At 42.2% G+C, this 27,816-nt stretch overlaps 3 protein-coding genes across 3 annotated transcripts; 2 read left to right on the forward strand and 1 right to left on the reverse strand.

Moving 5' to 3' along the window:
- Positions 1-661: 661 nt before the first annotated feature.
- On the reverse strand, positions 662-8,320 carry luc7l3 (LUC7-like 3 pre-mRNA splicing factor). The gene is made up of 11 exons (XM_086288956.1): positions 8,048-8,320; positions 7,277-7,343; positions 7,128-7,167; positions 6,851-6,995; positions 6,613-6,687; positions 5,515-5,619; positions 5,066-5,227; positions 4,510-4,913; positions 4,139-4,329; positions 3,011-3,225; positions 662-1,345 (listed from the first exon to the last, which is right to left on the reverse strand). The coding sequence occupies exons 1-10, from the start codon at positions 8,144-8,146 to the stop codon at positions 3,044-3,046; spliced, it is 1,470 nt and encodes a 489-aa protein (XP_086145082.1). The 5' UTR covers positions 8,147-8,320; the 3' UTR covers positions 662-1,345; positions 3,011-3,043.
- A 1,352-nt stretch (positions 8,321-9,672) lies between these two features.
- On the forward strand, positions 9,673-16,874 carry ankrd40 (ankyrin repeat domain 40). Its single transcript, XM_086288957.1, has 5 exons — positions 9,673-10,398; positions 10,948-11,096; positions 11,461-12,093; positions 13,011-13,192; positions 14,373-16,874. The coding sequence occupies exons 1-5, from the start codon at positions 10,265-10,267 to the stop codon at positions 14,514-14,516; spliced, it is 1,242 nt and encodes a 413-aa protein (XP_086145083.1). The 5' UTR covers positions 9,673-10,264; the 3' UTR covers positions 14,517-16,874.
- Positions 16,875-23,125: 6,251 nt separating this feature from the next.
- On the forward strand, positions 23,126-26,947 carry wfikkn2a (info WAP, follistatin/kazal, immunoglobulin, kunitz and netrin domain containing 2a). The gene is made up of 3 exons (XM_086290597.1): positions 23,126-23,658; positions 24,453-24,769; positions 24,967-26,947. Exons 1-3 carry the CDS (start codon positions 23,446-23,448, stop codon positions 26,165-26,167), a joined length of 1,731 nt encoding a protein of 576 aa, XP_086146723.1. The 5' UTR covers positions 23,126-23,445; the 3' UTR covers positions 26,168-26,947.
- Positions 26,948-27,816: the final 869 nt, after the last annotated feature.

Consider the following 27,816-nt stretch of genomic DNA (forward strand, 5'->3'; position numbering starts at 1 on the left):
TCTAGTCTCCAGTTCATCACAAAGCCTTTCTTTTGGACACATTCGCAGAAATCATTGCAGCACCTTCATGCCTGGGTGTAGCCAGTGAGGTGATTGGAACACCCGAATTCAATTATTAATTATTTGGTACTTTAACTTTGGATTACAGGAATTCTGTTGTTTTTTTTGTTTACAGTTATGAAGCATATTAAAAATATGACAAATATTGAGCTCAGCTCTGAAACAGTAGCTATAACCACATGCAGGCCACTCCATCTTCTATGGACCATCTAAACCCATGCAAACTGGAAAACAGCTGATTTTAAGGCTTCTGCAAATGAACCAAATTAAAAGTTTCTTACTTTGATAATAAAAGATTTAGCAGCCTATTGAATTCACACAAACTGATCAAAGTAATTATGGGAAGACTTAAATTACACATTGGATGTTGATCAAATATTCACGTTGTATTTGGCAGATGGTACAATTCACTAGGAAAACAGTCAGTGAAAAAATATTTGGGAAAAAAAAAAAGATGTAAATCCAGCTGCAGATCAAACATGCTAATGAGACTGCAGCACTGGTGGTGAAAGCACATCTGTCTGTTTTTACCTCTGCCACTGACTCAGGACTAGTTTGTGTGTACATATCCACACTGGATAAAACAAAAAACAAAACACCCTTGACAAGATTTTGCTTTTTATTCATCGTGGTACAACATGGACAATAAAAGCAGGGCAAAAAAAGAAACAAATTAAGTCTCCAAAATTGATCAAAATTAAATCAGAGTATTTTACAGTTATGGAACAAGAGCGATCAAAATGAGCTCTAAAGTAGAGGAGAAAAGAAGACACTGCTTGTCTCAAAAGGTCTAACACTGTACATACGCTTCAACTGACTGTAAAAAAAAAAAAAAAAAGAAGGGGGGTCAGGAAGTGAAGTAGAACCTGACAAATCAATACAAACCACAAGCACTGTTCATTTTATTTTATTTTCACTAAATGCCAAGAAACACGGAGGATGTGGAAAGAGTTTCAAAATAAAAAACAAAAATCCATAAAGAGTTTCTCTAAGTTTGGTTTGTTAAGTGCTGTCTGGCTGACATCTTGACCAGTAAAATCAGATAAACAGATGAACCACAACTATCCTTATCCAGCCAAAAGATGGACAGGTAATGGAACAAGAAAAATCGATGCAATCTGTCCTTTCTCCTCATTTTTACGCGTTTTTATTTATTTTCATGTTTCTTTAAATAAGCCATTACACATTTGTGGTTCACCTTGTTTTTAAGCAGCGAAGTATCAGGTTCAGGGTAAGGATGGGTGCACTCTTCAACTTCTTCCTCAACCAGATATTCCAGCTTCCCCTGTTGAGCATAAAGAAACGTCCACAAAATGCGATGTTAGCCAGGGTCCCACAACATCCGCTTGTAGCAACGACTGCTGCCACTCAAACAACAACAATTTACAAAGTCATTTGATAGTCAAATTTCCCTCAAGAGACACTGCTAATAATGCACAAAGCTATCCATTTACTAGCACAACAGACACTTGAAGTCTTGACTGCATTTGGCCAAAATTCCCTGAGATTATTTTGTTTTCTGTACATTTTGCACAAGTTTGCAATTTAAAGAAGCTCTTCAGGAGCTGCCTCAAGTCTAAACCTGAACTTAGTGTCAAAACTACAATATCTGCTTTGCCAAAGAGGAAATGCACTTGATATGTTTTTTTAAGTGTAAAATTACAAACACCTGAGCAAATTACATTTTTAAAAACACACGAACGAAGCACTGCGGAAAAGCACACATCAGCAACGATTTCCAATTTGGCAAAGGAATATGAGGCAGGCTGTCTGTGCATCTGTGTCTCTCTGACAATCCTATCGCACATTCTCCCCAAACATGTTTGAAAGTTAACAAATAGGAAAACAAAGAAGGCACAATTAAAAGTATATGTGACACAATCAAGCTTTCAAGTTCGTGTTCTGGAGAAGTACACAATTTGCTTTTTTTTTTTTTTTTTTCTGACAGGCAACAGCATTCAGAAATGGATGTGGGTAGAGAAAGGAGTACCTGGGGTGAGTACCTGCACAGTTTGAGAGTCAGAGAGTATCCATGATTTTTAATTTGCCCTTTTCTCATGTGGTCTCGCTCACAACACCAACGCTGTGTGAGGTATGGAAGTCAGCTGCAATTCATTCGATAAACCCTACCCTCCAGTTAGTTAGGTTACGTTAGACCCCCGGTGCTTTAACACCCCCCAAACACACACTGGCATGGCATCATCAGGCACAGTACGCTGGACAACAAATCCATGGCAATTGCGTTATAAATATGGCAAAATAAATAGCTTCTTTGTGACAAAAAAAACCAAAAACCTCTGACCAAGGCTGTGTGTTCACCTGTGCGTTTACATATGAGCAGGAGAAAACGCCAAGGTTTTTAAATGGAAACATGTACACACACAGTGACTGGTTTTCCTCCCTATATGGATTATTACAGCAACAAATAGCAATTATTACATTTTGCTACTTCAAAGTAAAAAAAACAAAAGATAAATAAATATAAAAATAAATAAATAAAAGAAACAAGTAAATACAGGCAGGAAATCTTGACTGGATGCGTTAACTTTTTCTGCCATTTTGTCCACAAAGACAAATATACATCTATAAGGATCAAAAACCGATACAAAACGAGGGGTACCTCTGGGCATGTTTGCTCAGGACTACACTGGCCTTTCCCTCTTGGCTTTGTGTGAATGATTTCTACCTTCTTCTCATTCATCGGGCCTAGTCCTTCATCTTCAGTGCATACTTATGATGCACTATTCAAAAACAGGATAAAGATATTTGCATATAGTACATAAGACAAAATCACAGGCATTGAACTGAACATAAACAGGGTGGGAGAGCAGGGGTGAGAGGGTGGGTAAAGGGAGATGGGAAAGGTGGGTAGGGGAGGGGACGTGAGAGGGGAGGGTGGAGGGGGTTGGGTTGAGAGCCAGGGGAGGTGTGAGGAGGAGGACGCACTTACCTGAGCCTGATCTGAGGTCCTATCAGATCAGTTTTAATTGGACTGAGTGTCACCTTCAGAATGGAGGAGCTCTTGCTGGCCGTTTAGCAGAGGGGAGAAGGCAGCCGCCTCCGTCTGCATCGGTTCCGCTTCTGAAGAAGCCTTGATGGCGGCTGCATCTCCGTCTGAGTGCTTGTCTTTCTTAGAGCTGCTCCTCTCCTCTGTACCCTTACGGTCTGAAGAAAAACAAAAGAGAAAACATTGCACACATTAGCAAGAAATGTTTGCACAACCTCAGATTAAACTGTCTTATTAAAGAGTTCAACAGGTGCTTGTTGATGCACAAATGTTCAGTAGGATTGTGTCGAGCTCTGGCTCACCTCTTTCATTTGTTATGGGCACAGACTGCTGCAGGACTTCTTATGGGAACAGCTTGATTGTGTAAGTAGGTTGTCTGGGTAAGCACCAAACAAACTGCCCTTTATTGGCATTAGCAAAATTATCTGTGCCTGAATATTATGCATTAGTAATCCTACTACTTCTCATTTATGGAATACTGTCCTAAACAGACAAAAGAGGGAGACTGTACAATTACCGCTCATGTAGTCTAAAAGATACATAACAAGTGCTTTGTGTGAAGTGCTTTATGTAACATAATTTCAAACTACAATAGGTTTCTTTTAAATTCATATTGATACATTTTTAAAATTAGTTGCTCCACAGTGTAGTGGTTTAAACATTCACCTAACAAGGAGAAAATCTGGGGTTTGATCCCGGGAAGAGACACAAACCTCTTTCGGGTAGAAGACAACTCGCATAAAAATCTGCCAAATCAAATATGTGAAGCTACTCATTGTGACTCATTGAGAGCAGCCAAAAGTCTCACTAGGATTTTTTTCTCCATCTCAATGAGACTTTTACCTGGATGCATAATAAAATGCTTTTTCCAGTGTTGAAGAAATTCCCTCAAGGTATTCCTAATATAGACCTGCCTTTCACCATGTGAAACAGGCTCCAGCCCCCCATTTTAACCCTGAACTAGATAAGTGGAAGAGCACAGATAAATGGAGGGATGGTATTCAATATATATTGTTTGGAAGGACAGCGGATGATGAGGAAGCAACAAACACAAAAATAATCAGACGGTACCTTTGTCTTTTGATGACCGCTCTCTGTCTCTCTCCTTTTCCCGATCCCTGTCCCGGTCCTTGCTTCGGCTACGGCTGCGGTGGCGGTGAGATTTGCGCTCTGAGCTACGCGATCTCCTTCTGTCACGACTTCGGGAGCGGCGTTTCCTGTCGGAGCGTTCACGGCTGCGTCTTCTCTCTCTGTCCCGGCTCCTACAGAAAAGGCAAGAAAAAGTGCTGTGGTTAAAATGATTTTTGAGAAAATAATCATTCAGAATTATAAATATATCATCCCTCATGTTTTAAATTGTAACATTTCATTGGATTCTGCTTTATGTGTGACATTTCCGTGACTATAAATCCAAGTGCAACGCTCAGTCCGGTCAGTCGTACCTGCTACGTTTGCGTTCCCTGTCCTTGTCTCTGCTCCTGGACCTCCGGCGCTCGCGGGATCTACTCCGTTTCCTGTCCGATGCTCGACTGGAGTGGCGGCTGCCAGAGTGGCTTCGACGTGCCCTCCTATCCCTCTCTCTGTCCCTGTCCCTCTCCCTGTCCCTCTCTCTTTCTCTGTCCCGCTCTCTCTCCCTCTCTCTTTCTCTGTCTCTCTCCCTTTCACGCTCTCGCTCTCTCTCTCGTTCCCTCTCCTTCTCTCGCTCTTTTTCGCGCTCCTTCTCCTTCTCTTCCCCCTCTTTGCGCTTTTTCTCCCTTTCCTCCCTCTCCCGTTCCCGCTCTTCTCGTTCTCTTTTGAGGGCTGGGTTTTCACCCTGAGGGTCTTCAGAGCGACGGTGCAGTTTTTCCTGAGAATACAAAAACATTACATATTATATAATTTCTAACATTTGCAGACATTTTTAAACAACAACACCAAGCATGGTTGAATTGAAACACTCTTTCAAGCAGCTCAAGTTTGTAAAAAGTTCTAGATACAAGAATGACACAATCCTGTCACCTTGAGCTCCTCTACAGTGGATTTGATCTTGGCGTAGCCCATGTGCTGCTTCCCCATCAAGTGGTCGTCCACTCGGGACTGTGCATCGCCCACAATGAGGAAGGCCCCACACACCTCACACACTTCCATCTGTTTCTCCTGGGCAGCAAAGCTCTCGATGGTCTGGATTGAAAGGACATAAATTTGTTATTAGACATCAAAACAAACAATAAGGAAACATTTCTGATTTGCATCAAAGCTGCCTGCCCAGCTCGCACAGATTTTACTTTACGAGTATTAATAACAAATACAGCTACAGTGAAAAATAACTTTTAGCTCACCGGCTGGGTTTAAACTTGTATTTGAAATGGAATTAAACTCATGTTAACTGACTGATAGTAGGTGATGCTCATGTTATGCTATCTTAAGCTGTGTTTGTAGGCTGATTAGCCCAGGGTAAACTGACTCACCGAGGGGGTGGAGCTGAGTAGTTCCCTCTCCTCCTTCAGCTGCTCCACCAGTTTCATCATTCCCTGGGCCTCCTCCACTCGGCCCTCAGAGCCCAGTTCCTCAATCTGAGAAAAAGACAAAAGCCATGTTACAATGTCACGACTTGATTTATGGAGTGCATGTAAGAATTTAGGGAGTTTTATTTTAAATAATGTGATCTGTAACACAGTCAGGGAAAAGCATCTGAAATGTCATACAGTCTAGAGTGCATGCACAAAAACAACTGTGGTCACAACAGGTAGCTGTTCCTGTTTTAATGCTTTCAAGTCTGAAGTCAGCTTACACTTAGATCAGTGTGAACAGCAACATGTTTCCTTATTTTGCCAAAGGGTTCAAAATCTCCTTCCACAGATTACATTTGTTTATTATTCAATTATTTTAAAGAGAAACTGCACAAGGCTGGGTAGCAATGAACCTCCTGACAGGACAGCCTTTATCAGACTTGTACTCTAATGTAGTCTTCTTTTCAAATGCATGTACAGTTAGCCATGCACTCCACACACCTTCTAAATTCACAAATTTTGGTCGAACAGTGAAGCTGCAGAGGTTCAGAGGGAGTTAAATTAGAGGAGTTTTAATATATGTGGTAAACCAGCCGAGGTAATGCAGACCGCACAAGAGAGGTGAAGACATGAGTGCGGACAGGGAGGTGTGGGTAGAAATGAGTGTCAGGGGTGACTTGTAACAGAACGATAGCAGCTAGAGTGAAGGGTTAGGATTATCAGCTGGTAGTCGCACCTGCTATGATGTATGAGTTAAACTCAGTTTAGAGCTCAAGGAGGCTGAGTTAAAGATGTTGAAATATTCATTGGGAGAACCCAGGAAGGAAGACTTATAGATGTAGAGGAGGAGGACATGCTGAGAGTTAGCGTGACAGGGGAGGATGCTAGTAATAAGGTCAGAGGAAGGCAGGTGTTCCACTGTGACAAACCCTAAAGCAAGGCACTGGAAGAGGAACTTGTAGGAGACTGTCAGATATCCTGATGCAAGAAGACCAACCCGCGTTCAAATCTTTCAGTTTTTCTCAAACACTACCAATTTAAAGATTTCGGGCAAACCTGCACAACCAGGTCTTCGATCTTCTCTGTTAGAACCTGGACTTTCTCCTCATTCTTTCCTGATGGACCAGGGCCCTACAGAATGAATACATGAGTACAATTAAGTTCAATGAATCCTAAGCAGAAACATACAGGTAATGTTATTTTCTTTTAGATTCATAACTTGCACTGTGGTCCGAGAAAACATGAAGATGCACAGAAGAGTTTGAGAATGATGTTCTCAATTAAAAGTACCAACCCCTGCATTCTGCTGAGCCTGGGAAAGCGCAAGCCGGGCATGCCCTCTGCGGATCCGCCGCTCCACTTCTGCCAGGAGTGACTGCAGATAGCGCAAGAAATCTCGCTCATAACCTTCCTTCATGAAGCGAGAGCTTTTCTCATACCTGGATATAACAACACAGAATTGGTTAGTTATGTGTAACATATCAAGCCAAAAAAACAAACAAAAAAACAAAAAACAAAAAAAAAAAACAAAACGGAAAGAAAAAGGAAAAAAAGCCAAAATAAGAACTTACATTTTTCGAAGATTTTCATCATGGATTTTCTCACACGGACCTGGAAACCCAAATCAATAAACATATTATTGTCGAATAGTTGTTTGTTAAATCTCAAGGGCTTTGTCCAGATTATAATACATTTTGGGAATACAAAGTTCCCAACTTACCCAAGTCAGAGCGGGTGTTTGTGAATAACTCAGCAGGGCAGAAGCCACACAAATAGTACCGACAGACCTTAATAAAAGAAAACATATCAAACAATTTTATGTAAATTTTGCTTCCATAGTAGATTACATTGGATTAAGTGACAGCATGTTACTTACACCAACTATGAGCAAATGAATGTGGTAGTCGTATAAATTCACCTAATCAATTTCTGCTTGAACTAAGAACACAAAAAATACCCACAACACTGCAAGTGCAACAAAAACACAACAGCATGGAAAATAGTATTTATTACTAATATTAAATATTAATGCCAAATTACATACAAAGCAACATGTATGTAACCGTATTTAGTCTTGAGACATCGCAATGCCAGTTTATGCAATAAGCAGAGCATAACCTTTAGAGAACGTAATGCAGGTCCTTTCACACATTAGCACGTCGAAATCATTTGTATTAACACAGTTAAACTATTATCTCAACTATACCTAGAAAACAAGTTGCTAAAACTGAAGTGAGCCCAATGAAACCCTTTAAGAATGACCAAACCGTGATGCTAATCTCGCTAACACGCGTGCTCAAGCACTACTGACTCAAACCGCCCGCTTTTCGCCATCGATTCTGTGCGTGAATCGAAAATTTTTAATTTGGAGGCCATACCGCCTAAACTAGCCGGTACCCACCGCGCACGCCATGCACGCTTATTTTGGACACCTCACGGCTAATAGGTTTTAAAACTAGCTAAGCTAATGGTAGCTAGAATGCTAACTTACGCTCTCGTCGTCCCAGCGTACGTTAGACCGCTTCTCATCAGGGGCCAAGTTTCTATCTCGACCCATCAACTCGTCGAGTAACTGGGCGGCAGAAAGCATTATTCCTGCAGGAATGTAGCCTTAATTTAAAGTACTACAATAATATCCAGAAGGCCCAATTTACACCATCTGCTGCGCGAAGTACTTCTAATCAAAATGGCAGACCTTGTAACAACAACGCCCGCTAACAGTCCGAATACAACTAGCCCAGGAGCTGCTCCCGCGGCCTCTGAACCGGAAGTACTAGTCTGACCATCGTGTCCAGGATTCAGTTCTCCGTTTCGTGCCGCAAACTTTACCATTGATCAAAAACGGACAAAATGTGCAATTTCTATTTATATTTTGACCAGAAGCCGATGTTGCGGCACTGCGTATGGTTATACCTTGTTTTATTTTGAAAGTTTACAACGGAAGCAACTTCAGAGTAGTCTGATGAGCTTGGAAAGAAAAGCGTCTGGACTTCTTTAAGTTTTTTGAAGACAAATGCCACATTGAAGAGCCAGATTGTGGTGGTGTGTGAAAAATATCATCAGAGGCTATCACACAAGGGCATTCAGACTAATGTTATTTTCCACTAGTACTGGATCTTTATTTGATACTGTAATATATAATGTTTACTTGTTGCTTTTACTCAGTTCCCATCGGTCACACTAAAAACGTCAAACTCAGTGAATGTTGATCACAACAAGCACACGCGAAGCTTTATGACTGCATATTTCACAGTTGCAGTGCTATGACATCATCAAAATCTATCTCAGTGATGCAGATTTTACCAGATCTGATTACTGCCAGGAATGATTAATAAATGCATACTTTTGTGACTTCCGTGCTGACCAAATATTTATTAAGGCAAGTCCACATAAATTTCCTGTTAATGTCCCCAATGTGTTTTAGTTTTCCTCTGTCACACCAACCGTCTGCATGTCCTCCTTCACTCTATCTATGAACTGTAACTTTGCCTCCTCTCCTTTCATTTAACCATACATCATAACAGGTCTTACTACCATCTAGTAACTCATTTCAACTCCCTCTGAGTTTCTATGCACCTCTACAGCAACACTCAGAGCAAGCATTGCATCTTTTTACATCCAGTAGTGCCTCAAAAAAAATTTTTATAGGGTGGTCATATGGGTCATATTAGTGTCCAGAGCCTTACATACAATCCACTATTCTCCTTTGCCACTTCTCTTTGCTGTACACCCAGCCTCCCAGTACTCATGTCTACTTTTTCTTTGCTAACCTCTTCCTTTAAATGCTTTCTCGTACTTCCGTATTTTACCACTAAGACTCCTTATCTTCTTTCCTCTCGTCTTCTTGCAGTTTCCCTCGCCACTCACAGAGTCTGAAATTGTGATTCTTTAAAATTGCTGCCTTGCAGCTGTAGTATCCCCGGTGTATCTTACGCCAAAGTTCAAGTTAGTGTAGTATCGTGGGTGTTTGCTCCCCTCTAGTGGCATACTGAAGAAATGCAGCATAAAAATGTACTGCAAGTTTAAAACCAGTATTTATAACTTTATTAAAACGGATATAAAAACAAAAGTAACAGGTGTGCTTGGGACAAATAATCAACAGCTGTTTTAGCTTTTTCTGGACTGGGTATTATAAGTGTAGGGAGGTTTATTCCAGCTTGTCTGCAACACGTGTGAGTCAAAAACAGTTAAAGTACTTTGAACTTTTATCTCCCAGTTATTTCCTTATTCATGACAGCTAACGGCAGTATCACACAATTTACGTGGGGAAACGCACTGGCTACGCGATTCCTCGGAGGGGAACTAACATTCGTGCTCACTGTTGTCACATCTAAAGATGCTCCCCCCCCCCCCAGATGAGGCGGCGGTGTTTTTGGCAGTGGATTGACGAAGCTCTGACACTACTGCTTGATTGAATGAGTTTATAGCGAGTGCATGCGGTGCCACTGTAACGCGAACTAACAGCAGAAACACGCGGCGGGCACACGGCTTGACGTGTGAACGCCAGAGACGGTCAACACGTAGTTGAAATAGCCAAAGCGATTTGCTGCCATAAGCTAGCACCTCGTCGAGCTAGCCAGTAGGTAAGGTTAGCCTGGTAGCTAATGCTAGCTGTAACCAGTATATTTAGCTAATTAGTATTGGCAACATAATTCGCGTGGTCTTTGCGTGTCCTATGAGCGCACGTCGCTAGCCGTGTGAACCAAAAATGTCCACAAATTCGCTGGATAAAGAGCTACAGGAGCAGCTGAGAGAGGCGTCTGCCATCGGGGATATCGATGAAGTGCGGGCGTTAGTGGAGAGTGGGGTTAATGTCAACTCACAAAACGAAATCAACGGATGGTGAGTGTTTTCACCGATTTATAGTAGTATTTGTTCGGTCGCGACTGCAGCCGGCCAGGAGTTGAGTGCAGTCATTGCAGAGCAAAGCTACAGGGATTAAAAACACTGCTCAGCGTTATCCTATTACGCCAAAGAGGGCTTGTTAATCAGCCGGCGCTGCCACTTTTAGCTTTTCTTTAAAACCAGCAATCAAGCAAAATATTGAGTAAAGTGGCTGCTTCAAACACAAGCTTGTTCTCTTTGCTATAGCCTGATTACTGAGTTCGGAAACACTAACCAACCTTTGATTATTCATTTTTCACGCATGCGCCCATCATCAGTTACTTTGCACCCGTAAAGAACCAAGTAGAGTTATGTCGAGATTTTGGTTAAAGTTTAAAGTAATATATACATTATTTATATTTTTCCATTTGTATGCCAGTGCCACACACTATAGCTAGCTTAATGAGAGGTGGTACCACTTGAGTGATACAGTATATTTCTGTTGTTATTGTTCCTTTTCTTTTTGTACACCACTAAATTCTTTTGTTTCTCCAATAATCCCTGCAGGACATGCTTACACTGGGCATGCAAGAGGAATCACAAGCACATAGTGTCCTACTTACTCAGTTGTGGAGCGGACAAAGACATCCTCACAGCTAAGGATGAGTTAGCGTCACAACTGACATCCAAGCCGGAGATCAAAAGACTGTTAGGAGGTAAAGTCAACATTTCTCACTCTGCTGCTCCCTGTGTCACATTGGTGACACTGGGCTGGTTACGGTTCAGGTCGTAGAGCAGGTTGTCCACCAGTTGTAGATTCAGTGGATCGATACCCGGCTCCTCTGATCTGCATGCTAAAGCTTTCTTGGGCATCATCAATGTGTGAATGTTAGGAAGTGCTTAGGCATAGATAAAAGTACTGCATGAATGTGTAAGTGTGATTGAGTGAGTGAAGTGTATATCTATAATCAGTTATAACACTGGGTATTTGTGTTGACGCATTTGCTGCAGTCTTTGCTATTGTTTCGAGTCTATTTGCAGAAAATAATCCCCCCTCTTTTGTGATCATTATTACAACAGTTGAGGTGGAGGAAGTGCCTGAAGTGAAGGAGCCCGAGTTGCCAATCGTCCCAAACTACCTGTCTAACCCGCCCTTTATGTATTCCAAGATGGACAAGAACTCAGAGGTGATTCACCTTACACAAAACGGTTCTGGAGAGCACGCTGAAGACACGCAGAGTGATTCGGCATCTCTTTCACCAACACACGAGCCTCCTCGGAAACTCGTCTTCGATGCCTCCGCTCCTTCCTCAAATCCCACCATCAACCACAGCCAAGCCCAGACTGGGGAGTTCATCCCTGTGAACGAGCAGAACGGTGTCTCACCCAGCACGGCTGCTTCCCACAGTCACACTGTCGTTAACTGCACGGTGCCCATGGACCTATCAGTCGAGCCTCACCTTGTCAACCACGCCGACTACCCGCACACAGTGGTGCACAACGGCACCGTGTGTTCGCCTCCACTGGCCTCACCCAGTCCCAGCTTGGCTAGCAACGGCGGGAGCCAGGTCCAAGCCCCAGTGGCCAGCACAAACCCGACTGTGAGCAGACAGCAGTCTATCCCGCAGCAACTGAGTTACGGCCAGGCTGGTGGTGCCATGCCAGCCTTCCAGCCTTTCTTTTTCACCAGCACCTTCCCTGTCAATGTACAAGGTGGGTTTACTGTGAATTAAAGATTAAAATAACAGGAAATATTTATCTCAATTTCAAACACATTAAGTGGGAAGAAACAACTCCGCTGGTTTACTCTGAAGTGTCGAGGTGCAGCACCACAAGTATCAGCACATTTTTCTAATAGACATGATGAGTGGTTTACTTTTTATATATCTTGTTTGTTTAATGCTTATGCAAATAGAAATATAAAAACAACAGCATGGATTATTTTCTAGAAACTGCATGCTGTAAGGATTTCTTAGCTGAGAGTAGTGACTTACTCCTTGGCTAGCAAAGCCCCATTAAATTATTGCACACTGCTAAACGCCCGCTGGTGTCAGGCGTAGCAGGGTGAAGAAAGAACCAGGCTCTTTGACACTTTGTCGGTGAATGTTCTGACAGTAAAACTTTCATGTGGCATGGCAGTATGGATATTTGCAGCCGAGTTACTAATAATATCACAGATATAACAACTTAATTTGACTCCATGATGTCGTCGACCTGTCAAACCAGAAGCTGATCTTTATGACAAAATATAACCAGCATGTGTTCTTTATTAATGTGCTTTCATAAAAACTAAACAGACCCTTTCTTTTCACTTTTTAAATGATCAGTAAATGAACTGTTCAGAAAGAATATTCAGTCTCATAATAGTACAAAGCATTCATAAGATGCTGCTGTCTGAGCACAGACAGAAAAATCATATATTTGCATTTCCACAGGTTACATGTTACCATGTCTGCTTGAGATTACCAAAACTTCTCAACCACTTTGAGCTGTAGAGAAAGTTCAAATGGTTCCTGAAAGATAAGAATTATTGTATAATTTTACAGCCAAAATGACAAGATGCACCAGGCGCCTGTGTGATACTTTGCTGGTTAATGTAAAGATGTATTGCTTTTGTTCTCTCTCTCTAGAGTTGGTACTGAAGGTGCGTATCCAGAACCCCAGTGCGCGGGAGAACGACTTCATTGAGGTGGAGCTGGACCGCCAGGAGCTCACCTATCGTTCCCTTCTACGAGTCTGTTGCCGTGAGTTGGATATCAGCGCCGAGCACGTGGAGAAGATCCGCAAGCTGCCCAACACTATGCTGAGAAAGGTACAGACACAAAAGCCTGCTTACTCTGTGTAGGCTGATGATGTTATTGTACAGTGTCATCTTAGATGTGGAAAGACAATTTCAGCCATTTAAAGGCTTTTTTTCCTCTTTATTATTATTTCTTGTGCTCATTTAAAGGTAACCATGAGACGGATAGTATAACAAACAAATTCAGTGGAGGGGAAAAAGTGGAATATATTTAGTCTGCTGTCTGTGTGGTTACAAAATTGGCCTCACTCTATGAAACTTTGAAACTTTAAACCTTTAAACAAAAGGTTGTTGTGAATATTATAGGTTGCCATATCCAAGGACTGTGCGACATTTTCTACTACTGTGTAATTTCGTGCAAAATACACACCTAATGAAAATGCACCAAAGCCACTCTCAGGCTGACGTGTTGTATATAATGCATGCTTAGTATCTGCCTAGCACAGAAATGCCACCTGTCCTGTTAGGTTAGGAATATATTCAAAACTATTCAGATTTTTAGTCTCACTGCTTTCCTCTGTCTGACTCATGCATGTGACACTCTCTAAATCTCTTAATCTGTAGTTTGTGAGCCACTTTAACTTTCCATTGAAACCTTCCCACCCCCGTCGGTACACTGTGTTCATGTTCTTTTATGTCCAAATGATGACTGCGTGATCAAATTAGAATGAATATATAAAGACAAAGCTGCAGCATGTAGGGCTGCAACAAGTGGTTCGTTTTGTTTTCTCTTTACATTCGTTGTTTAGTCTGTGAAAATTCAAAGTAGCTGAAAGTGGTTCTGTATTGTAATCCAACCCCAGCGTGACCCAAACTGAACTCCACTGACATAAAAAGACAAGAAGCTTTGGACTTTACACAGCTAAGCATCAGTTACGTAAAATTATTGAAGGCATAAGTAAGCTATCTCAGGTCTGTGTCTCTTGATTGGTTAAACCTTCATATTTAAAAATAATTGAGGGGGGTACGTGCACTGGGTGGTAGATTTCAGTAAGGAGGTCTGCTCTCAGCAACAACACACACAGTTCTGTGCTATTGTGTTAGTTTAGAATTCAGTGATTCCATTTTTCTTTCTTTGGTCATATCCATGTCCTCTCTACTTTATGGATGTCCATGAAAAAAAGATTTAACTTGAACTTGTTGAAACTGTAGTGTTGACGATTTTAAATGCGACTATCTGTCCCCTGACCAGGACAAGGACGTGGCTCGGTTGCAGGACTTTCAGGAGCTGGAGATCGTGTTGGAGAAAGCAGAAGGCCTGTCCCTCTTCTCTGGGTCTGGGGGCCTAACAGACAGACCCTGCTACAACATGAAAGCCTCCCGACTCACCTACTAGAGCTCCCAAAAAGCTGGAAGTCCCCCTGCTTACAGTGGGCTTCTATAGCTACCCTCAAGCAACCATAACTAGTTGCCTGCCCAGGTCCCTCATTACAGTTTTGTTCAGCTTTGGTGTTTTGCCAGTTTAACTAACTGGGAATCTTTTTTTTTTTTTTTTCCCCCCCAGACTGTAGCTTATTGTTTGCCTCCTGTCCTCCTCTGACACTCACGCTGCTTTTGTGTACCCAAACCAGTTCTAAGTGATTACTGATGCATGGTGCCCTCGATGACTTGCAGAAGTATTCGGACACCTCTCTCATCTCTTTAGCTCTTTTCTCTCCTCCCACTGCACTTTGTGCCAAGGCTCCAGTAGGACAACAGAGGAGGACACTGGCTTGTCTTCCTTATGGGCTGGACTTGAACGGGATTCTGCAATAGCCTTATATGGACACATTTCTATACTGGTTCAGGCTGTGGTCTGAGAAGACAGAGGGCAACAGGAAGGATTTGCATAACTCTAACTGATAAGATAATCAAGTCAACAGAACAGGACCAGGCGCAGCACAGTGGACGTGACCTGTTGAGTGATATCACACATACTGGCTCCAGTACACACTTTCATATATGCTGTAGGCAAAAAACTGTGTGGTTTTTTTTTGTTTTGTTTTTTTTTCCTGCAGTGTATCTGCTCTTGGCCTAATTCTCAAGGTGGATTTAATCTTACAATAGGTGACATTTGAAGTATCGCTGGACTAATTTTACTTGTATTAGACGATAGCAGAGATGACGCTTTAATCTCTTTCCCACAGGGATGGACACGTTTGAGCAGGAGTACTCATTTCCCTGCATAGTGACACCATTCAGTTGTACACTGTGGTAAAGGAAGATCTAGTTATGTTTGTTTATTCACGTAAGACTTAAATGTTGGAGATAAAACTGCAGCCACTTGAAACTGCCCCCCCCCCCCTTATTTTTTCTTTTTCTCTTTAAACAAATGTCACTTTTGCTTTGCAGGGTATGTTAATCTGTTTCGTCACTAAAAAACTTATTGTCAACTGTGAAGGGTTCCTATTTAATTTACAATTATACTAATAAAGCAAGACCACGAATAACGCTTTAGGCTGACGAGGCTCGAGTCCCAGCAGAGGTTGCGGACGACGCTCCGTTTCGTTTTTCTGTGAGTTCGAATGTATTCAGTTGTTGTCCATACGTTTAAATGTGTCAGGATTGAAACCAAAAACTAATCTAGCCAGCAAAGATGCTAACCACACAAAAGAAGCCATCCTCGACTGAAATTCAACTCCAGGAAGGAATGAAACAGGAGATTGCTAAGGACCTGGGGGGTTTGTTTTTTATGATTCAGTGCTTCCTCGTTGCGAAAATAATATTACAAATAGCACTGTTACTTCAATTCAAACCTAAACTCGTATATGGTGACTAGATTTTTTTTTTTTTTTTTAAGTAAAGGAGTATAAATGGCTTTAGTTCTACCAGCAAGGCCTGTCTAGTGCTAGTTAGACCTTTTTAAAAATTTGAATACACAACAAAAAAATCAAAGTAATGTAAGATGATGATTAACACTAATAGGAAAGCTAATTGTTAAACTGGTGAAGAGGCACAGCCACGTCGTGTTAGATGGTAATGTTTTATGCTGCTTTCATCGACACATAATCCTTTAATTCACAATGCTGGGGCTTGTTTCTTTTAAGCAGTGCTGGCGGACGCCGCTCATGTCCTGCAATCGTTTTCTTACCCAGTGGTAATTGTTTACTGTTCAACTGTATTACCTGAAGCTCTTACTGTATTTATATGTTTTATATTTTTTAATTAATTTGTATGTATGTTTGAAACCAGCTAGGCCTGTTGTTTTGTGTCAAAAAAAAGTGTTTCAGAGGAGTTCAAAAAGTGGCGGGGTGGGGGGGTGCGGTGATGCTGAAGCTAAGTGCAATGTGTGGGGAGGAGGAAGGTGTTTCAGAGGTTTTCGTGAAGGTGAAAGGAGGTAGACGGAGTGCTTAGTTTATGTTCCAAACTATTTTAAAATGCTTTATTAAGTGAAGTTGTGCCACGTGTGTCAGGCAGGAGCTCGGTTGAGAAAGTGGGGACGGTTTGCGCCCCGGTGAATGAGAGCAGCATGTTTGCAGTCGGTTTTTATGGAGTCGTCTTTGATTCTGTGGGAAGCGATGACTAACGTTGTATTTGTTGGGTTGCTTATTGTTCTAGAAAAAGCAGTTTGACTTAACCTATGCATTCAGAGTCTGATATTTTTATATACAGTACGTCCTGTGTACTTGTAGAATTAATCTTGGGCACTGTTAATTTTGTTTGTTTTTGTTTCTGATGACCTGTATGTTCTTTGATAAAGCATGGTATATCTCCATCTGACTAATTGTTTGAATATCTACACTGAACTCTTCCTTTTACATGTGTTGTGTTGCAGGTTTAACTGAAATTAAATGTGTTTCAGGTGACAACCACAAGAGGGCACACATGAGAAAATACAGGCATCGGAAGAGCCACATATAGGAGGACTAGTGTGATAATCTAAAGATTTTTCTAAATTTCTTTGAGTTCATTACAGTCATTAATCTGAGCTTGTTTAAATACTGGACTATTTTAGCTTCACACTGAAACGAATCAATTTTTAGTTATCTGCTCTTTGTGTCTGGGGAGTCATTTAAATACTGTTCAGTTCTAATCTTTATACTGTCGCATAGGACAGTTATGGATGTGACCTGTCACGGTAAGCTTTCTCAGTCTTTGCTACATTAATGGTTTCATTATTGTCATTTAGAAGTGTAGCAGGGTAAGCAGGTAAATAAGGAAGCTTTAACCCCTCCCCTTTTTTTCCCTTTTAAACAAATATCACTTTTGCTCTGTAATGCAAACAGAGATACTGTGTGTATTACAGCCTAAACGTTGATTCTAATAAACATCAGAACATCAGAATATTTTTCCATTTGTATGTTGTTAGCTATACAAATCCAAATCTAAGTATAATAAAACCACAGGGAAGTATATTAAACTCTTACCAAGGTACATTTGATAAGATGATTCTCATAGTGTCATCACATTGCTCATAGCTTGCATACATCAATCAGCCAGTCAGGAGTCAAGGAGTTGCTTGACATTTACATTTTAAATGCTGCCGTTACAGTTATATGCCACTTCATTAGGTACACTTTGCCAGTAGTGGACTGATCCGATTCAGAGCTGCCGTTGTTCTTCGTGGCATAGATTCAACAAGGTGCTGAAAACATTCCTCGGAAATGTTGGGCCATATCGACATGGTAGCATCTGATGTCAATCTCCCTGTTCTGCCACATCCCAAAGGTGCTCTGTTGGATTGTGATCTGGTGACTGTGGAAGCCCTTTGAGTGCAGGCAACTTATTGCCACGCTCAAGATTCATGATGTGATCTTTGTGAGCTCGCTTGTTATCCTGCTGGAAGCAGCCATCAGAAGATGGATACACTTTTCATAAAAGGATGACCATGGTCAGCAATAATATTCAGGTAGGCTGTGGTATTTAAACAATGCATAATTGGTACTAAGGGGCCGAAAATTTGCCATGAAAATAACCCTCGCACCATCGCAGCACCATCACCAGCCTGAACTGTTGAAACAAGGCAGGATGGGTCCATGCTTTCATGCTGTTGATGTTAAATTGTGACCCTGCCATCTGAATGATTGTTGGACAAAGTGGCATTTTTTTCCCAGTCTTTTTTCCTTGTTTGTGGAATTGTGTGAATTGTAACCTCTGTTTCCTGTTCTTAGCTGACAGGGGTGGCGCCGAGGTGTGGCTTTCTGCTGCTGTAGCCCATCTGCTTCAAAATTCAAGGTGTTGTGCATTCAGACATGGTGTTGTGCATTCAGACATGCTCTTCTGCATACCTTGGCTGTAAGAAGTGATTATTTGAGTTATTGTTGCCTCATCAGCTTGAAGCTGTGTGGCTATTCTCTGTCTTCTGACATGAAGGCTCTTTTGCTCAGAGAACTGCTGCTCACTGGATTATTTTCTCTTTTTCTCAAACCAATCTCTTTAAAGCCAAGAAATAGTTATGTTCTGATACTCAGTTTAAAGGCTAGCAGGTCATCGTGACCATGTCTACTTACCTAAAGCTACAGAGTTGCTGCCATGTGATTGGCTGATTAGATGTTAGTGTTAACGAGTAGTTAATCAGGTACATGAAGTGGCCGTTGAGTGTACTTTAGGCATTTATTTCAAGATATGATAAAATGAGATATCGCGCTAATCGCTCCGTGCTGCTACGCCATCCAGCTGTGGTTAAGTTCATTTTACTTTAACGTTTGCACAGCAAGCCAGTGTTGTGCATCGTTCTGGTATGGACTTAGCTGACAACACATTTTGTTATGTTCCTTTTTGGTTTTAAAGAACATAAACATCACCTAAGTCCTGATACTTGTATGTGTGAAATCCTTAACCTTTTCAGCGAAATGAATACAGCGGCGTTCATGTGGTGACCAGATGTTCAGAGACAGCAAATCTGCAGAGCACAAATATTGCATAATATACACAGAATTGCGTTCCAGAAGTTAAGCATGCGTGCGTGTATGTATGTGTGTGTCTTCAGAAAATGCAAGCCAATTTACAAAGAGAGACGAGGCATTTCTAGTGAGATGTACTGCATACATTATCTGTGTGTGTATTCCTACATGTCTCTCATTGACATGCTGTGTGTCTAGACTGAAAAATCGGCTTAGGTCCCTGCTGTGGCTGGACGTGTCCTTCTCCTTTGTTATGGAATGAGCCACTCATAATAAGCTTAGTATGAACAGTCATAACACCTTCATTGTTTTTAAACCAGCCCCACCAGATCCCCAGACTTCAATCGTGGGCAAAAGCATCTGTGGATCGACGTGGTGCAGAACCCCTGAAGCATTTTTACAAATAAAGGCAGAAGGTGATGTTATTTGCAGGTACACTACCAGTCAAACGTTTAGACACACCTTCTCATTTAATGGTTCTTCTTTATTTTCATCACTGTTTACAGTGTAGATTCTCACTGAAGGCATCAAAATTATGAATGAACACATGGAATTATGTAGTAAACAAAAAGTGGGAAATAACTCAAAACATGTTTTCGATTTTAGATTTTTCAGCATAGCCGCCCTTTGCTTTGATTATTGCTTTGCACACTCTTGGCATTCTCTCGACGAGCTTCATGAGGTCATCACCTGAAATAGTTTTTCCAGCACTCTTGAAGGAGTTCCCAGAGATGCTGAGCACTTGTTGGCCCTTTGCCTTCACTCTGCAGTCCATCTCATCTTAAGCCATCTCGATTGGGTTTAGGTCAGGTGACTGTGGAGGCCAGGCCACCTGGAGCAGGACTCCATCACTCTCCTTCTTGGTCAAACAGCCCTTACCCACTTTGGAGGTGTGTTTGGGGTCATTGTCCTGTTGAAAAATAAATGATGGTCCAACTAAACGCAAACTGGTTGTGATGGCATGTTGCTGCAGGATGCTGTGGTAGCCATGCTGGTTCAGTGTGCCTTCAGGTTTGAATAAATCCCCAACAGTGTCACCAGCAAAGCACCCCCACATCATAACACTCCTCCTCCGTGCTTCACGGTGGAAACCATGCATATAGAGACCATCCGTTTTCTGCGCAAAGACATGGCAGGTGAAACCAAAGATCTCAAATTTGGACTTGTCAGACCAAAGTACAGATTTCCACTGGTCTAATGTCCATTCCTTGTGTTTCCCGGCCCAAACAAATCTCTTCTGCTTGTTGCGTTTCCTTAGTAGTGGTTTCTTAGCAGCCATTGGACCAGTGGAACTCTGTGTGGCATTTATCTGGGCTCTAATCTGAGGTGCTGTTAACTTGCAATTTCTAAGACTGCTGGCTTGGATGAATTTATCCTCAGCAGCAGAGGTGACTCCTGGTCTTCCTTTCCGGGGGCGGTTTACATTTGAACCAGTTTCATCGTAGCACTTAATGGTTTTTGTGACCGCACTTGGGGACATATTCAAAGTTTTGCCAATTTTCCAGACCAACTGAGCTTCAGTTCTTAAAGTAATGATGGACTGTTGTTTCTCTTTACTTAGCTGATTGGTTCTTGCCATAATGGGAATTCTAACAGCTGTCAAATGGGGTTGTCAGCTGTTTACCAACCTGACTTCTGCACAACACAACTGATGGTCCCAATCCCATTAGGAAGGCAAGGAATTCCACAAATGAACCCTGACAAGGCACACCTGTGAAGTGAAAACCATCTCAGGTGACCACATCATGAAGCTCATTGAGAGAAGTCCGAGGGTTTGCGGCACTGTCAACAAAGCAAAGGGTGGCTACTTTGAGGACTCTAAAATATGAAATATATTTAGAGTTATTTGTCAATTTCTTCTTTGAAAAATGAGACGGCATGTCCACATTTTTGACTAATGCGAGGATACTGAACGTCTATTGAACACTTAAAACAGGATAAAATGTCATTTTGAATATTTGAAGTAAAATCCAAACTGCTAAGGGAGAAATACCGATGGTTAGAACTGGCGTTCCCCAGGGTGCCATCCTTGGCCCCTTATTGCTCATGCAAACACTGCTGGAAGTAGATGTCCTTAATGGCAGGAAGGCTTCTGCCAGTGATGTTCTCTGTCACATCCAACAAACTCTTTAGTGATTTTCGACTTTTGGCAGAGCAACTCCTATAGCAAAACTGTCCTGCAACCTGTTATCAGGCTTTTGATTGTATATTATATAATGTATAATAAGCATAAAATCGTAATATATTTTATTCTTATTATTACAAACATAAAATTGTCAGGTTCTTGGACTGTTCGGTCGGCACAGACACATGGAGAGGGTGCACAGAGAAGGTCAAAGTCAAGGTCTGTTTTCAGACAATATATGTTCTGAAGGAAGATAGACTGGTGGGCTGCATGGGGTCCTCCGTGTAGCTTTATTCAATATTTGACATGCCCCGTAAGCACCAGTGTCGACTATGCTGGGAATGCAGGGTCTTGAGGGTTGAAGGTTAGGGGTGGGGGGGTCTGTGGTGGTGGGGGTGTGAGTGAGCAGACAGTAAAAACATATCTTGACTGTGACTGTATGCACGTCCATAGGTGAATCTTTATAATCAGTGTTAAACACATTCTCTATATACTTCCTTTTTATGTGTCTGTGTTTATACAAGTGCCCTCAGACAGGGCTAACAGACAGGAGAGGAGAATGGGACTGCAGGGCTCGGCCTAAAGAACAGTGGGCCTCTTCAGGCTCAGCAGGGACTCAGCTTGGGAAGCACAGCCGACATAACCATGCTCTTTACCTCTCTCACACACACATATAGAGACGCAGAAGCTTTCAAAATGTAAACATTTTTATTCCTTTAAAGCTGCACCAGCTATTTAACACAAGCAAAGGCTTAAAGTGAGGACTATAGAAAACCCTTTGTTCCTGTGGTTTTGTTCACACCAAGCAGACCTCCAACCTATTTGTTTTGTTTTGAGGCCTTCTCTTCTGCAGCACTTCCTGGAATTGCCTTTTGCGGGAAATGATACAGTTTCTCACAGCGTGATTTCAAGCTGTACTATTTGTGACGTCCTGCATGTCAATATTGTGATAGCTGCCAAATGACCCTGCAGACTCTCCTTTACTGCAGCATGCCCTGCCTAAAGTTTTTCCTTTTAGGTTTCCAGACACTGCAAAGCTTTTAGTTAAGAAAGTTAAACACCAATTTCTATTCAGTTTATAATTGACTAACTTATCAGTAAGAGTCATTAAAGGAAAATCAGTGGTTATTCCTTATTTAGCAGTTTGAGACTGATTTTGATTTAACACACTAATAATGTTAAAAACCTCTTTTCAAAATAGTAAGAAGCAGAAATTAACATTGTTATAGTTTTACATGTCTCTATAAATAACAGGAATTAAAAACTTGAACAGAGATCCTGACATGTATGACACCATCTGGTGCGCCGTCATAATTGTTTTCTGTCTGAAAAGTGTGAATCAGAGTTTGTGAGGCACAGAATCAAAGTAGATGGGTAAAGACCTATTATCCAAAATAAAAATGTTCAAATCCGTGCGAAAACAGTTATAATAGCCGACACAGTGCAGCCACATCTGCATTTCACCCCAAGAAGACTGAATGAACCAGGCACTATTTGGTGGTCTCTGCGTACAGAAGGCAAAGACCCGACGGAACTGCACTGAGTTTGGCGCTATCTTCTGGAGAGTCACATTTTCTTCAGACGAGCCGGTGAGATTTTACAGTAATCACTGCGCATTATCACTAAGATGAAGTGATACGCAGTCTGTGTAAAACATTATCTCTGAACAGAAGCCCACTCAAAGCTTAATATGCTACAGGATAGTAGCGTTTTTTTCTTCATATACTGAATAAAATCTTAACACTGACAAATGAGAATGAATGAGCTCGTGCCAAACCACGACGTCACATTTATTAATAGTTTACATTTCTCTTTTCATGGATACTAAATGGTGTTAAACTCCCGATATAATTTCGGAATCATCGCTACTTTTCACCGACATTGCAAGTTAAGGGTTAAGGCAGGCAGCGCCTTACGCACAGGTGTCTCACCAGTCTTCTGTGAAACAACGCCTGCAAACTGTTGGCGAACTTTTAATTAAGTTGTTCATGACTGTAACTCAGCTGGGTTTATGCTGTCCGAGTAGACGGGTCACTGTAATTCATGTAGCTAGACCTTAAAGGGGTTCGCACCACCACAGCCCTCATCCTCTGCCTCTATCAACGTAGGAAGAAAAAAAAAAAACCCGGACAGCTCTCAAGATCGGTCCCGGTCCCGCAAACGCCTTTTTTTTTTCTACCTTCAATTTTATTCGTCGTGTCTTTTTCTTTTTTAAATTTCACGCGACTGGACTTAGTGTAAAGACATCTTAAAAGCCCTAAAGTCGGCGAGACCCGGTTGTATTTTCTGCATTTTAGTGCTTCCATTACGCGCCGGATATGTGGTGGATGCTGTTTCACCGATGGATCTGGTTTCTTCTTGGACATTGCTATACTCTACTCGTTTACATAGACAGCTGCCGTGTGAGAGCAATGCCCATGTCTGTGGCAAAAGTGGTGTACTCTCACGCAGGTCTTTGCCCGAACGATCTGAACCCTAACCTGTGGGTGGATGCTATGAGCACCTGCATGCGCGAGTGCGAATCCGATCAGGTGAGTTCTCTTACTGCTTGTAAAATGTTCGCGTGCAGCCGAGATTTAGGCAAACTGGATTTAAAAATAAGAGAAAAAAAACTGCATTTCAAGAAAAATCATTTAAATTCATTCATTGCTACTGAATACTGAAGTTAAAACGGTCGAGGCTGAACAAAAAGAGGAGTTAAGACTGATCAGTGGGAATAATTTGTGTTTTTACGTAGATTAAAGTATTACCTTCCTTTTGCACTGTAATAGAAACTGAACACAGCCAAAATAACCTCTGTGGCGAGGTCATGTACCAGGAGTGCATTTATAACTAAACTTACTCCTTTCAAAGTTTTTATTCCACCCGTCACACATTGGCCAATACTGTTGTAAACAGTATTTAAAGAATCCTCAAGACAAAAATGTATCTCAAATGAAAAATGTGAACACAAAATATGACTTCTTTAAACTTTAAAGCAGGGGTGTCAAACATAAGGCTCGGGGACTACATTTGGGCTGGCAAAGACTCCAATCTGGCCCTCTGGAAGGGTTTGGAAAATGTGAAGTGCAACGATTTTGAACTTTTAGCTGTATTGTCATACGTTTTACAGCTTTTTCTAGCGATAAAGACTCCACCTGCACTGCCGTTCATTCTACACCAATATAGTTAAGTAACAGATAAACAATTAAATGACAGAAAACTTCCTCTTTTTCCACTTTTGACATCCCTGCCTTAAAGTGTCTTCTCTGTTTTGTCCAGTTCACGTGATTCCATTCACTGCTGATATGTGGTAGAAAAGTGTTATTTTCTCTTCAAACTTTAGGACTGTGAGACTTTTGAGAAGTGCTGCCCTAATGTATGCGGTAACAAGAGCTGTGTGGCAGCACGCTATATAGACATCAAAGGGAACAAGGGCCCCATTGGAATGCCAAAGGGTGCCACCTGCGACAAGTTCATGTGCTCTCAGCAAGGGTCCGAGTGTGACATCTGGGATGGCCAGCCAGTTTGTAAGTGCCGAGACCGCTGTGAGAGGGAACCCCACTTCACGTGTGCATCTGATGGCATGACGTATTATAACAAGTGCTACATGGACGCTGAGGCCTGTTCCAAGGGTATCTCTATCTCTGAGGTCACCTGCAGGTAACATGTTAAGTATTTTAGATCTCTACTGTTTGCTTTTTGGTAACAAGGTAACGTTGTCCTTCTTCAGTCTTAAAAATTGAGACTCTCCTCTAAACTTTAGTTTAGCAATATTAATGTGTTTTGTGTACAAAACATCCCAATGGGAATGAAAGAAGAACCTCAGACATTAACTGGCTCTGATTTATTACCTACAGGTACCACCTGACCTGGCCAAACACCAGCCCACTCCCCGTGGAGACCACATTACATCCCACCACCGCCCTCCAGACCACCCTCCCGACTGACATCCAGCTTCCCGCCATACACAATGGACCCAGCCAGCAGGCTGTCTTTGTGGGTGAGACAGCCACCTTCCTGTGTGAAGTGTCTGGAAAGCCGCGTCCGGAAATCACCTGGGAGAAGCAACTGAAAGGGAAAGAGAATATCGTAATGAGACCCAATCACGTCCGAGGGAACGTCGTGGTCACTAACATCGGTCAGCTAGTTATATACAACGCGCAACTTCAGGATGCTGGAATCTATACGTGCACAGCCAGAAATGTTGGAGGAAGTGTGTCATCACACTATCCTCTGGTAGTGATCAAGAAAGAAACGAAAAGTAAAAATCCAGAGGGGAACAGCACCAACCTGCCTTTTCCAGCTGCCGAGTGCCTTAAGAGTCCAGACACGGATGACTGTGGGGAAGAGAGCATAAGCTGGTATTATGAACCAAAGAGGAACAACTGCTTCACCTTTACCTACAGTCAGTGCAACAAAAACAGAAACCACTTTGACACCTACGAAGCCTGCATGCTGTCATGCGGAGGAGAGCTGGCAGCTCCCTGTAGCCTTCCAAGCCTTCAAGGCCCCTGCAAAGCCTACGAGCCCCGCTGGGCTTATAGCAGCACTCTCAAAAAGTGCCAGTCGTTTGTGTACGGAGGCTGCGGTGGCAACGAGAACAACTTTCAATCTAAAGAGGCCTGTGAAGAGATGTGCCCCTTTCCGAAGAACAACAACTGCAAGGTGTGCAAACCCCGAGGCAAGATGGTGGCCAGCTTCTGCAAGAGCGACTTCGTGATCCTCGGCCGGGTGACCGAGCTGACAGAGGAACAAGAGTCGGGCCACGCTTTGGTGACGGTGGAGGAGATCTTGAAGGATGAGAAGATGGGTCTTAGATTCTTTGGCAAAGAACCACTCGAGGTGACTCTTCTAAACATGGACTGGAACTGCCCCTGCCCCAACATCACTGTAGCCGACGGGCAGCTCATTATCATGGGGGACGTCCACAACGGCATGGCCATCCTGCAGCCCGACAGCTTTGTAGGCTCCTCGAGCAATCGCAGAATCAGGAAGCTGCGTGAGATTATCAGCAAGAAAACCTGCGATTTCATTAAAGATTTCTCCACCGTCCAGTAGACTCTGATAGCAACTGAAAGCTCATTACAGGTTGTCATTTTCAGATAAATCCAGTGACCTCAACAGTCAGACTGACTGCCAACAAACGCAAAACTAGAAACGTATCTGCAGGTTGTTTTCTTTCCTCTCTCATTTTCCACACAGCTCAGAAGGTCTCAGAAAAACATTTTACATCATCCGTACTGTTCACTGTGTTATTTCTTTTTATTCAGTTGTGGGGTACACTGTCTGGATTAAGCAAGTGGCATATTAATAGTCAGAAGCATTTACCCTGTTTAAAGTATTTAATCCTTTTCCTTTCCAAATGTTACCCAAATATACACTAATGCCACTCGTATATCAGCATATCCTAATAAGATTAGTATAGTTGCTTTAATTTTTTGATGGGTATCTCACAGTTGATATTTTGTAACATCTGTCCTCAGCACTTAAGCCCACTATAATGCCTCAGTTTATCAACCAGAATCAAATAAGCTCTTCGGTTCCATTTTCTGGACAATTGTTTTTATTTTTCGATTTTTTTTGAGTTTCCATGTGTTTGTACGTGGACTTGTGTACTTCATATTTATTTTTACTGATCTAGCTCTGTTGATCTAATTGCATAGGGACCAGATATGTTTTTTATTTTGTCTATGATATCCTACATTAATGTTCATTAAAACATGTATAAAACATGATAGCAAATAAATAAAGCTAATCTTGAAAAATGTTCCTTCCTTCTTGATTTTTTTAAATGCTGTTTCCTCTGCTGAAGGAGAAATACCAGACACTGCCACAATTTGTCAAAGCGTTAAGGCGGGCAGTGCATGTTGTTCTGTAGTTGATGTCCCTCCATCCATGTCCTCCTCCTTCTACACACACACAGAGACACACACGCAGGGCCGAGTCTGGCATTAAAATTCGAAACAGGTCACATTCCAGCACAGCTGTGGTGGCCTGTGGAGCTGTGTGTTGTGTTGTGTCTGGGTCTGGGGCCCTCGCATAGCACACACCCCACCGGCCATCCATTGGCCTTGCACGGTCCCTTTCATGTGCAAGAGGCCGCGGTGAAGGGGAAGAGGAGGAGGGGGAGGAGGAGAGGGATGTTGGCTGATTCTCTCTCTTTCGCTCCCTCAGTTGGCCACATCTGTGTTTAGGGGACATAATAGAGAACAGAGAGAGGAGTGGAAGGGGTGTAAAAGGGTGTAATAAGTTAAGCAGGAGCAGGGGAAGGTAACTCATGAAGCAAGCAAGTCAGTGCAGACCTTCAGCACATGCAGTTATTCTGAAAACGCTTTAATGTTTTCACGGTAAGATCTTGGTTGTGGATGGTGACAATGACGAAAAGAAAATCAGCCTTGCAGGTTTTTGTAATTTGAGAATCGAGGCAGGGTTTATAAATGCTTTGTGAGCTGGATCAGCTGATCATAGCGCCAGCTAGCCTTTGAATGTTCTCCCCTCCCTCCTTTCCCCTCTGGCCTTATATCCCATTCTCTAAATCCCTTCCTCAGCCCTCTTCCTCAGCCCTCATCCTCAACCTCCTTCCCACCGACCGACAACCAGCCTTGGGCGGCGACCTCTGACCCTGCTAATGAAAAAGAGGCCACCAAGGAAAAGGCCACTTTCATTAGAACTGTTGACAAGTGTTAAGTGACTGGCTGAGCTCCAGA

The sequence above is a fragment of the Aulonocara sp. 'chitande type north' Nkhata Bay genome, linkage group LG4 (genome assembly GCF_057382095.1).
Source record: "Aulonocara sp. 'chitande type north' Nkhata Bay isolate Kocher_YH1m ecotype deep benthic linkage group LG4, A_spYH_male_GT1.1, whole genome shotgun sequence".
NCBI classification, from domain to species: domain Eukaryota; kingdom Metazoa; phylum Chordata; class Actinopteri; order Cichliformes; family Cichlidae; genus Aulonocara; species Aulonocara sp. 'chitande type north' Nkhata Bay.